This window comes from Aspergillus nomiae, assembly GCF_001204775.2.
Source record: "Aspergillus nomiae NRRL 13137 chromosome Unknown contig00039, whole genome shotgun sequence".
NCBI lineage: Eukaryota > Fungi > Ascomycota > Eurotiomycetes > Eurotiales > Aspergillaceae > Aspergillus > Aspergillus nomiae.
Genome location: NW_015378094.1, coordinates 84,348 through 96,932, shown reverse-complemented (window position 1 = coordinate 96,932; position 12,585 = coordinate 84,348). Strand labels below are relative to the sequence as shown.

The window sequence follows — 12,585 nt, the reverse complement described above, 5'->3', positions numbered from 1 at the left end:
ATGGAGCAGGATTGACATGGGGTGGTGCTATGTCAAGCTGAGTGAGATCGAGAAGATAATCGTGTGGTTAGGTCGTTTTCGAGGGGGAGGAATGGAAGTGACTGTCCAATCAGGTTTTCAGGAGGTACATGTTAAACGCGGTGCCCTATTCTAGAATTTTATCCTTAAGACGAGAGTAATAGGGCTAGATTATCGTTTTCTCTACTTTCTTCCTGCGCTATGAGATCTGCAGTCACTGTGTTAGTATCGGAAAGCTTGTTGGAGTCCTGGTGACAGACAGTACTAATTCACTAACAGACAGCCCATTATCATGAAACAGCTGCAATAGATTATCCGATGCCTCACTGTAGGCAATAAGAATATGAGCCTACAAAGCAATTATTCTCTTTGTTTCTGGTGTTGTACAGGCTATGAAGCTTTTCCCGACATATAAAGCACAGCCAAAATGAATGTTGCTAATCGTGGACCCGTAAGAAAATATTCCACACCGATAGTAGATAATGTCTGAGGGATCGGCTTGGGACTGCTATAATACGCAAATTCTCTGGAGGTAGTGCGTATAGAAGTATTAGACAGTTGAAATTGCTTCCACTGAACGGCTGCGCTTTATGTCATGGCATATTGCCACAGGCTGACGTGTAAAATTCCCCAATATCTGTGCCCCCGTCCTCTCTGATCAAATTGTGAGTTCTCTCTATAAGATCTTCCCGTTTCCTCATATGTCGCTCGATGATCCCCCCCCCCCCCCAGTCCTGACGCATTGAGAATCTCTGCAAGCCTGTAATGGCAGTCTAGGAGGGTGCGGCGGCTAGGGAGAGCGAGCTGTTGGGTATGTTCTGTCTGCTCGAACTCAATGCTCTTTGGGAGTAGTCGTCTCTCCGATGGCGGGTATCTGCGGTAGTACTTTACTTCATATTCGTTTTCGACATCCTAATCGTATCTCTCTCTATTTGTAAAACTGAAAAATGATATATACGCTGTCCTGTTAGCTACTCACAGTAGGCTTCAGAGAGATATTGAATTTTCCAAATTCAATGTGGATAGAATATCGGATTGTCAAGCCATTAGAAACGCCATTGATGTTATCGATAGCAAAACACATGCGCCGTACTTCAGGAAAGCAGCGATGGAGAACTCCCCAAGCTTTTGCACGGTCATATGAGGGATTCTAGACTTTATTAGTATATGAATATCATACACTAGAGAATATATTACCGTTGTTTCCCAAGAACCGTATGAAAATGGGATGATATAGGCTCCTTCTGCCAAGAGCGGCCAAGACTCCTGAGACTCGCCATGGGTGGACATATTCGATAAGAATGCCTGCGGCTGCGGTGATGAACCTTTTTTTGGCTTACGTAGCGATTTTCGAGGTGGGCCCGAAGAAGACGGAGATGCTGGTCGTTTATACTTTCTGCGAGGCATGGTGAAATAAGGTACAAGCGTGAACTAATGGTCAGTGCGTGTGAGTGACCCCAACATCACGGTCCAGACCTGATTCGTGTTTGATAGAAGTAAAGGGAAAAGAAAACACGCGGAGACAGGGTAGACTGAGAAAACTCAAAGGGGCAGGTTTGTTGGGGGAAGAAGACTTTTGTCAAATAGAAGACAATTTTTCACTTCCCACCTCTTCACTCCTCATTCCTTTATTGCTTCTTCACTGCCTCTTTCCGTTTCTCTTATTATCTCAGTGTAGAGAAGCGCACCTCGAGCTTTTCATACGAACGGCAGATTCGATCATTAGGGCAGACTATCGCGACTTTCAAACCGAGAAGGGAAAGATTCCTCCTAGTTCACTATACCACCTTCCATCACTATGTCTCATATTACATTACTATCCACGGCGTATTTGATAACGTAGCGCCGAGCATGTTATACACCATTCACTGATACCAATGTTAATGGAGCCGGGGAAAGTATATGGGAGTGAAAGAAAAACATGGGGCTTTTATTGCTATTCCCTGGGCGGCCTACGCCAACAAATATTCCTTGAGCAATATCTCCCTCCAGCAGTCATGAGGTCTCCAAATGTGATATTGAAGTGCCCCGTGCCCTGGAATGAGGACGGAAGAAAGTCCAATCTCGCCGTCTATTCTACGATAAATACAAAAGCGATCTCATAATGTTGCTCTTGGATATAGCCATTTACCTTTAGCAGCTAGTCTATTAACCTTCTGCTTTTCCTTAAGCAACGTTGTAGTTTGAACTCTCGCGGTAAATTTCTTGCTCTGAAGATTCCGCCGTAAGGTGAAAAGAGCCTACTCCGGCAGCACTTATGGAGTTAGTAACGGTAAATATATGCAACATCATGGGGTTTGGGAGATACGAGAGGGAGAGAGGCAAAAGAGAACAGGACGTCCTCACCCTATTTGTCGGGGTGCCTATGGGCCAGCCTTTTACAGCTGTGCCTTCTACCTACTAGCCGGCATAATATAACTTTCATAGTAGGGCAGCTGAAGGACCAGCACGGACAGAATAGAAGATATAGGCTCAAGGGTTGGTATTAGCTTTTAGCAGTGTGCGAACAGTCACAGATAGGTGACCAAGTCAACTTCAAGGGTGATTGTATTACTGAGTGTCTTCAGACTCACCCTGTGAAAGTGGTCACAAGTCGAGACGACGGGGTAGGACGGGAAGACTCATAGCTTTTTGCACGATATTATTACCTACCTCCTGTAGTCAGCTTTGTATAGAACAGTCATACTGCAAAAGTGGTCACTCCTGATAACAACATTTCACGATATGGTTGCCGCGGCGTCAAAACACGTACGCATGCTATTTTGGTGCAGAGTCTTCACGTCAAGTCACGTCACGTCCTTTCTCGGCGACAGGCTTTTGTTCTTTTTATACTCAGGGATATGGCCTTCCTCTCTTTGTCCTCCTTTTCTCTGCTGGATCCCCCAACTCACACCCACAATGGCTTCAATCGCCAACAGGTCGTCTCTGTTTGAGTCCCCACTAGTTCCTAGATCATCTCAGCAGTGGAAGGCCGCTCTTCAGGGCGTTAAGCTCCTGTATGTCCAGCGCCAGTACAAGCAATGTGCTGCCCGGGCCACGGAACTGCTCGAGAAGTCAAGAGAACCTGTATGTCTGTCTGTCGCATACAAGTCTAATACTAACGTAGAGCAGCTGCACCCCGTCTACAAGACATACCTATATTTCTACAGTGCAGTCTGCTACGAGGAGATGGGGCGAGCCGCTCACAAGTACTCCAGCACCAAGATCCCACTGCTGCAAGGCGCGTTAGATCGGTTTGATATCTGTAGCACCGTTCTGCCCTCTCCTATACCAGCCTTGAGCCGCCCTTCGGAGGAGTCGAACTTCCCTTCCCTGGGAGAAATCTCTTCACCTTCTGAATGTTCAGACAGTCCCTCAACTATATGTAGCCTTGTCAGCAGCATCACAGATATCATCGACAAAACCATTCAATGGAAAGAAGAGGACCCGTTTATCTCAGACAGTGATTCCTGTTCAGATACGGACATTGGCACTATGGCCACTGCTGCCTATGACAGAGCAAACCATCTGCTTGTTCCTCCTCCATTGACACTTAGGAAGTCGTCCGATGAGATTCTTCCACTCGAGCCAGTCCTCCGTGAATCAGGCTACACTGCATTTCGGGGTGAGAGATCAGATCGAGCTCGTCTACCTCCTCCATTGCCTATCAAAATTGTCCCTTGTGCAGTCACAGGAAAACACAAGAGAACTGTGGATTCACCATTAAACAACAGAGATTCCCGACTATGCACAGACGACTTACTCATCAATTTAAGTGAAAGAAAGATTGTACCTGCGACACCACAGTACAGTGATTCCATCAGGCGCTACAACAGTAGTCTCCGATCCTTGCGGGCTCAAATCGACTCGAGCATTAACTCAATTCATGTGCTTATTGACGAACTTGAAGAGAAGCAGCATACCCGCAAGATGGCCAAGACTATCAAGCGATCGGCTTCATTCTGGAGTTTCAGTCCTGTCCAAGGTGGTGATGGATGCTGGGAGAAGGTCGACGGCCCGAAGCGGTCCCCGGGCAAAGAGACTAAGCAAGAGAGAATTGATCGACTACGTGCTGAAGGGTGGAAGACAGTAGGACTCCGATCTGCAGCGCGAGGATGGAAAGGAGGAGAGTATTACAAAGATTATTGCAGTTCTGTTTTGGATGAGCTTTATTTGGAGTCGTGACAGTTTGACCCTGGAGCGGAAATGACAGTTTGGATGCTGGGATTCACGGACATGTGGCTTGGCTATTGGTGTTGATAGTTCTGATTGATGGAAGATATCTTGTAGTAGTATTGGGGCTGTGTTGAATCGTCAATGTCTCTTTTTCGACTTCTTTATTTTGTACCCCAGGCTCCCCAGCCTCATGTTAATTAGTTTTAAGTATTGCAATGAGGGGCTGTTAGAATACCATGAAATAAATCCAGCATAGCCGAGATTAAGCCCTCACCTCCCAGCATGCATATTTACTTCAAGCTTCCTTCATCATGTTTCATATATGCTATTTAATATAGTCGCGTGTTCCTAGAGTGGTTCTGCATATGAATATTGACTTGGATGGGGAAAAACATATTGATTCACAGAAAGGTACAAGCTTCGCTCTACCAAACACCAGCATCGATAACGTCTGCTAGACCTTTAACATGACGAGATTATTATACTATCAGCAGAACTTATTGCTATTGATTAAATATCAACTGTGCGAGCTAGTTCACATTCTATGTAGTCTGTGCCTGCATGTTCCTGGTTGAGACCGGGCAAAAGCTAGTAGGCGGCTTGAAGGCATTCAAGGATACTCTCCGCTTTAATGTGGCTGTGGTTGGGGAGTTCTTACAATTGTTTTCGTCAGATGATCAGTGGGTAGCAGAAATATTTCGAAGCTACAATCTCCGAGTTGGATAGTGATAGTATTAGGTAGCAGTTGGATATAACTGACCTTATTAGCCTATTCCAACCTAGCTATATGCCACTCTAGTTTAACTCTTTCATAGGAGATGATATCCAATTACTAACCTTATGGTAAATATCACATACACCAGGCAAAAATGTATTGACATGTAATGTCTGAAGCTCTAATATCTTACATCTGCTTCTATGATTGAGCCATACATGGACTTGATATTGTCTCGGGGCATCAATGGGATCTCAACAGTGGCAGTACCACTGAAGACAAATGTTGCATATTAAAATAGAATCAGCAGTGGAGATATATAAGAAAGTATCCGGACAGACAGGTAGACATTCAAAGGTATATTTATAAGCGGTGATGTCCTAAAATAGTCTCTTCCAGGAGATATGTGTTATAAGGTTAAAATTCAAAAGCCCATAACATAGGTTAAATAGCTGTAGTTTTCTGATCCTATAGAGCATGGACTACTCAATACTATGTAGGTCTGACAGAAGGATATAGGGGCCCTATTCTGCGGCTGTAGATAATATTAGCAGGATTCTAGCGGGTCAGATCGCTATATATCAGCTAGCAACATACTGATATACTAGCTAGTAGGTACATTGACGGGTTGACGCGTTCCCCCAGAATAATAAAGACACAGCGATATAGGTGATTTCACTCTTCTCTTCGAGAGGGTCAATCTGTGTTGGGTTATGTTGGTCAGGGGGTTACATTTTGTGAGCTGCTAAACTGCAAGCAAGTAATCAGTATAAAACAAAAAAAAAAAATAGAGCAAACAAATAAATCTGAGACAAGAAGGAATACTACAGAAGTTGTTATAAAGCTCTCAGCATTATCTTTATATTGCTAGACTGATCAGGCTATACCCTGCAAAGCAAGTGTTCCAATCCCCGAGGACTCTATTTTTTGATACGCTGGCAAATGTCTCCGTGCAGCGGAATATTAGCCTGCTTGTCAAAGAGCAGAGGGGTTACAGAGTTACAGAGTTCGCTCCTACATGCAGTAGCGGCGACGGCGGAGGAGCGGGCGTAAGGGCGAGGGAAATCGATCGATTAAAATTCCACTGACATTAGTTATGCTACATATTGCATCCATCATTTCTAGAGCTCTCAAAACCGCGCTTCTGGGAGGGATCTGCTGTAACCACGAGCATAACCGGAGTTAATCTCCAGCCGTCGACGTGAAAGGTAGACTGCGGCATGACCCTCAGTAACCCGACCCAACCCTTAACCTAACTCTTGTTTTTAGGGATTAAGAATATGCCTCCTGGATCCTCAGTTAGAACTGAGTCTAGATATAATTTTTTGGAAATTTATCTATACGGTATCTTGGAAACGCCCATCTAGGAGTTATCATGGCCTCGACAAGATGCAATTTGAAGGGACTACACTACGGAAGATTGAGATCATGCTCTTGCTAATCAATCAAGAAAATACTAGGGCAAGGTGATCAAGCTCTTCCAATTTATCACCAACACATGACTGATGCTGTTCATTGTGCTCAGAGCCACATGGCATTCTTCTATTTTCACCAGGAGTACAAACACAGCGAGTTAAAGTACTCAGCGCATAGGCGTCTTCCTAGAGAACAACTTGGAAGGCAAATGTGGTTATTCCATGTGAATATATACGACAGCTCCACCCACCAAACTTAGACTTAGTAACTAGAAATTCAAAAAAAAAAGCCAACGATTTCAATCAATTGTCCCTGATGTAAGTGTAGAACATGCAACAGACGATCATTTGAACACCAAATTCAAATTTCCCTTCTAATGACTGTATAACTAGATAGAAAAAATTACAATGCATGTTACTATATATTCTAAGCAGCCTGCTGAATACGACCGAGTTTCTACCTTTTTAGAGACAAAAGTGTTAAAAGCCAATTGCTTCGGTCGTACTTGAATCATTCAAATTTTTGGGTAGTTTTGGAAGTATACTTGGTTGTTGAATGGCTTCAATTTATCTATCAGGACGCACACAAACCACGTGAGCGGGCCGCCTCGCTTGTCGCTAATGAATGGCGATCCGGTAGCATTGGTTCGGAACTTCGGGCACTTCTCATACCCTCCAGTTACTTGCACATCTCAAGGGGATTTGTTTTCTGAGTTGGAACTCATTGTGCTACCAGTGACTCTACCAAGTCTCCATCTCCCCTGACTCCGATGTCAGACCGCGAGTCCACTGGCAAGTCTGCCAACCGGGTTATCCGCCGACGCCGCAAGTGTCTTGCTTGCGACTCTTGTTCCAAGAGAAAGGTACTTATTATCCACTATTTTGGTCATATTTACGCACCATTAGTACAATATACTCATGTCGGTATTAAATACTTGGAACTTGAAGATTCAATGCGACCGAGCAACCCCCAAGTGCAATTGGTGTTATCACCACAGCCTTCCCTGTCTATATACTCGTAATCGAGCTCGGCTGAGGCAACAGCAGCACCGCATTTCAGAGTAAGATAATGCTTAGCACCTGCCTATTGACTGTTATTGTTTGACGCCTAGCTAGCCGTATTGCTCCGTCACCTGAAAGCGGTCTTAATAGCACTCCAGGTATGTTGGGTCAATGAACTATCAAGATACGTACGCAATTGGTTGCATTCCATTCTCTAAGAATTCTGAAATGAACCTAGATTTCGCATGGAATTCGGAGGTTCCACGTATAAAGACTCCTGATCCTAATCTGCACTTTCCGGGACTGGCCTTGAGAAACATTTGCGTGTTCAATGGCTTGCCATTTTTTTCCTCAGGGGGTCGACAGTGGATCAAGGCACAGACAGGGGAAGACGTGGATCTGAACCAATATCAGCCCCCGAAACGGATCTCATCGCTTCGCCCCAAGGCGACTCGCACCGTATATTTGCCGAGCAAAAGTCTTCTTTTTGAACGCCTCCAAGAGTACAAATCATCTGTCTTTTGTCAAATATTCCCGTTCATTAACCCGCACCTTTTCGATGACACAGTTCGTGCGGCTTATCAGGAGCAATCCACCTTAACATGCAGCAATGATAGTGCCAAAGCATGTGTCTTTGCATTCATGGCAGTGGCTTCTATGTTCTCGAATTCTACAGATAGTCATGGGTCTCTTGACTCCGATCATTATGCCTACGCTGCTTATGATCTAGTACCGGAATTCTTTCGAGACACTGTAACAACAGAAGGGTTACAGGCGTTACTTATGTTGGTAAGTCTTACTCTTTCCATGGTAGAGGAATACTTCGAATCTGAGTCACTACAGTGCCTCTACAGTCAATCTGTTCTCGGTGACCAGCTGAGTGTAGAACTATTATTCTCGGCTGCAACTCGATTTGTCTTCCATCTTGGGGGCCATATATTCCCTAAGAGTGTTGATAAGGTCGGTAGCAAATCTTTAGACCTGCAATTACATATTCGGAATCTGTTCTGGCTCTGCTACATTTTTAATCAGGAGTACAGCCTGCGAACAGGCCTTCCTCCTATCTTGACGACGCAAACTGTGATCTCACACTTTGTGAAGCCACAACTACAGGTGCTCGAGACACTGGGCTATCATCTTTCTTCACCCCATTCGCGCGCATGGCAATCATCCAATCGCAGATCTATCGCAGACTCTATTCTGTCGTAGCTCGAAACAAAACGGATTCTGAACTCTTATCCACCATTCGTGATCTTGATCAGCTTTTGGAAGACTGGAAGCTCTCAATTCCCATGGATGCACGACCGTCCCTAACACATCGACCGACAGGTGGTGAAGACATACCATCAGCTGTTTTTCAGCTGCAATATCATTATTGCATGGCAACTATCCATCAAGCGAGTGGTCGCTGCATATCATGGACCCAAGACACACGTGGCTCTGGCTCCAGTCTAGCCATCAGTGTGGAGGCAAGTCGATCACTGTTAAACATAGTGTCACATTCTGAGCTTCACCTTCACCGCTATAATCTACTGTCAGTCCACACTCCCGTTGATATAGCTTATGAGGATCCAGAAACGCCGCTTACCATCTCTCTTTCTAGTTTCTGCCTTCCTTATGTTACCGCTGCGATAATTCACCTCTTCTGTGACATCCTTCTTAAACCTCGTGATGTGGCCAGTCATGCCAGTCTAGAACTGATGGACATGGCTCGGGAACGGATGTTGGCACAGCTATGGCCGCAAGCTCCTATTTCTTTCAAGATGCAGGTCCAGTTCGTGGAAGGCCTCAGTGTAGAAGTACAACGCCTTGCGCGAAGTGCGATTCGGAAAGCGACTGCCTGACTTTGGCTACGAGTTGGGAGCTGCTCTCCTCCATCGAACACATCCTTCATTATTATTATCTTAAATAACAGGTACTACCTGAGAATACTATCATATGTTTACGAACGCGGTGTATAAAGAAGCTATATCTAATTTATAATGACATATAAAGGTCTATCCACAGATCTCGGAAGGAGGATCGTCCACCCGAGTCAAATTCTGAACCCCCGTATATCACAGATGTTCGATTACTTCGCTAGACCAGCAATAGTATCCTCTCTCCAGGACCACAAGGCAGCCCAGGTAGCCCCTGGGCCGATCATGAACTGGCCCGCTATAACCGCAAAGGCGGCTTTGACTGCAGTACGCGTCCGAATGTATCCAAGGCGACGGAGGTCCCAGATCGAGTACAGGTTGCCACCAACATAACCCGCCAAGGCTGTTACACCGTCGTACCGGAAAAATATAGCTATCTGCTCTGAAATGGTGGCGATGTTCCACTCAGCCCGGAAGGGATTTGGTAAACCGAAGAAGGCCGTCCCGATCGAGATATCGGGATGGGACCACGCGTATGCCATTGTGGCGATGTGTACTGTTGACTGCACGGCAACTGCATATGTGTACACTTGCTTGAGGACCGGCACATCATGTGCCTTGTAGCGCTCGAATGCCTCTCCCTCCTCTTGTGGGATGCCACGACTGAATTGCCACCTCTTGAAGCCTGCTGAGAGGACCGCTGTTAGGACGTTAACCAAGGGCGGTGTGAATTGCCAGAGCGCAACCCAGTGCTGCCAGGCTTTGAGATTAGAGGTTGACGCGAAGACCATAATCGTTGGCAGTACGAAGCCCAAGGTGACCGCTGGGATTAGGGATTTGGCTACCTCTCTGGGGACTGCACGGCCTGGAATGCTCTCGTGTGTATAGAGGGAGCTCAGAATAGCATATAGGGGAGCCATTCGTCCAATGCCCTGCACTTGCATGCCCGTAGTGAAGATGGTTGGCAGAGCTAAGAGCGATCCCTGGTTCCCCAACCGGTAACCCTCGATGGTATATATCAGGAGCGGCGAGATAAGCTGAGGTAGAAAATTGATAAGGTGCAGCCTCACCGAGGGGTCCTTGTCCAGGATGGGGAAAGATAAAACTGACACCAGCTTGTTCAAAAATTTCTGTCCGGGGCTGTCACCTAGCCAGGAGATGATGATCGAACCAGATTCTCCCCAGCCGCCGAGACTTGGAAAGGGCAATCGGAAAGCTTTGGTTGTGACAAAAACAACGAGCCCCATGCTCCCTATGAAGCCCCAACGGATGAGCCTAGACATATTTTGATCAATGGGTTTAGCGGGTAGCTCATCACTGAAAGGAATGACTCTAGACCGATGTGGGACCTGGAGTTTCTCTACAGTGGCGGCACCGGCGAAAGTCTGTCCCATCTGGCTGAGGACAAACTCATCTCCTACAAAAGGTAGGATAAGGTTGTTTGCTATGGTAGAGACAAGCGGGTTCTCGTAAGCATTAAGTGCTTGCATGTCATGGGCCTTGCGGACGATCGACTGAGCACGATCATATCTGTTAGTCTGTGTTTCGCGCATGATGTCTTCTATGTCTTGGTCGGACAGATTAGCCAAGCTACCGCCGTGGCTTTCTTTCTTTCGCAAGATAGCATTGAGAAACTCGGCGCAGGATTCCATTGCTCCATTTGCACCTTGGCCGCCAATAGGATTTGGCTACAATATAGACGAAGAAAAGTTGTCAGCCATCCGTATGAGGCAAGAGTAGCAGTTGATCTGAGTATACGAAACTCATGATACTTACCTTGTGCGCTGAGTCTCCAAAAGTAATGATCCTCTTGAAAAACCACTTTTGGTAAACAATCTCGTGCAGTGGTGTCAATGTCGACGATAGTCGCTTGTCAAAGACCTGGCCGAAGGTGACCTTCCTTGTGATGGGAAGATTGTAATTTTGCTTCACGAATTCAGCTTCGTCTTCCTTGGTATACCTGGGTATATCCTTCCCATACTTGGCTTGTGGCAGCCTATCAAACAGAAACCAATACACCCGGTCATCTGGCCCCGACACAACAAGCTGCGACTGGCCCTCGCCCATCACAATATTTTGCTCTCCTGCGACCCATCCAGGAACATGCTGAGCGATGCCGAAGCTGCAACGGTAGTAGCACGGAACGCTATCCTCCTCTGTAGAGGGGAAATATCCTGGCTGGATCTTGTCACCCAAGCCTCTCATAAGAGATCGCACGCTGCTGTGGATGCCGTCTGCGCCCACAACGAGCGTACCAGTGAAGGCCGAGCCATCTGTGGTCGTGACGTTGACACCCCCATCAATGAGATCTATACTGCTGACTCTTTTGTTGAGTAATACCCTATCTTTGTACTCGACGGTTTCGTATAGAATCTCTAGAAGTTGCTGCCGATCAAAGAACAGCAGGCCATACCCATGTCTGTGTCTGTATTAGAGAGAAAGGTGACCCATCGGCTGACTATGGCTCAACATACCGCCTCTCCAGGTGCTTGAACATTTGATGCATGCTGCAGAGTATGTCACCTTTTTTATCCCGCATATATCCCACTTTGAGTTGCTGGATGGACAGGTTGGTGATTCGCTCATAACATCCAAGTTGGTCTAGGATGCGCAGGCCATTCGGAAACAAACCGATGCTAGCACCAACTGGTGGCGCAATTTCTGAGTGTTTTTCGAGTAGAACATAATCGATATCAAACTTCTCTAGCATGTTAGCCAGGGTGAGGCCGGCAATGCCTCCACCGGCGATAATAATCTTGAACTCCGCCATGGAGCCAATCTATCAGGATGAAATGTTCTGGAGCTGAGTGTGATACGATATATACCTATTCCAGTATCCATGATTGTGTGATAGCTGCGGAGATTTAAATATTCGTCCACAGGCATGTATCATACCTCATCCATCATGGGGTATTCTCCACAGGAATAGTTTATCTGCGCTTATGTCAGCGGCCTTAAGTGGATGTTAGTTTCAAAGCCCCTGGAGCCTGACCCACTTAAAAGACCTTAACTACGAGTTAGGACCGCTGATTCACGCTACTGCGCAGTACGTTGACGGGAGCTTCATAGGCATCCTAATCTAGAAACGATAAGCCGTGGACAACCTAACCACCGGCATTATCTCTTGCCGGAAGATCCAGAGAAGACTTTCGGAACTGAGGGAATCCGTGCCGAATCGCAATTCCTCAAAGAAAAGTCATTTTGCTAAAAATACATTCCATGGATGTTGGGTAGGTTGTTGGTGCCTTGGTGCTTGGTAAGGCGATGCCTCTTGTGCTTGACCTCTTGAAGTGGAAAGGTGACATACCCCTCTTTATGATGAGAAAATACTACAGTGAAGGGAGAACTATCTTGTGGTTGATAATACAGTAAAGTAAAAGAGATATAACGAATTATTGCAGGACGAAAATGGGCTGGTTAA

The 12,585-nt window shown here is 46.0% G+C and overlaps 3 protein-coding genes across 3 annotated transcripts; 2 read left to right on the top strand and 1 right to left on the bottom strand.

Moving 5' to 3' along the window:
- Window positions 1-2,900: 2,900 nt before the first annotated feature.
- ANOM_002952 (uncharacterized protein) lies at window positions 2,901-4,182 on the top strand (the record flags this gene model as incomplete). Its single annotated transcript, XM_015548209.1, has 2 exons — window positions 2,901-3,084; window positions 3,130-4,182. The coding sequence occupies exons 1-2, from the start codon at window positions 2,917-2,919 to the stop codon at window positions 4,180-4,182; spliced, it is 1,221 nt and encodes a 406-aa protein (XP_015409980.1). The 5' UTR covers window positions 2,901-2,916.
- A 3,351-nt stretch (window positions 4,183-7,533) lies between these two features.
- ANOM_002951 (fungal specific transcription factor domain-containing protein) lies at window positions 7,534-9,149 on the top strand (the record flags this gene model as incomplete). Its single annotated transcript, XM_015548208.1, has 3 exons — window positions 7,534-8,094; window positions 8,149-8,269; window positions 8,338-9,149. 3 exons carry the CDS (start codon window positions 7,534-7,536, stop codon window positions 9,147-9,149), a joined length of 1,494 nt encoding a protein of 497 aa, XP_015409981.1.
- A 227-nt stretch (window positions 9,150-9,376) lies between these two features.
- ANOM_002950 (FAD-dependent oxidoreductase) lies at window positions 9,377-11,934 on the bottom strand (the record flags this gene model as incomplete). Its single annotated transcript, XM_015548207.1, has 3 exons — window positions 9,377-10,852; window positions 10,941-11,583; window positions 11,639-11,934. 3 exons carry the CDS (start codon window positions 11,932-11,934, stop codon window positions 9,377-9,379), a joined length of 2,415 nt encoding a protein of 804 aa, XP_015409982.1.
- Window positions 11,935-12,585: the final 651 nt, after the last annotated feature.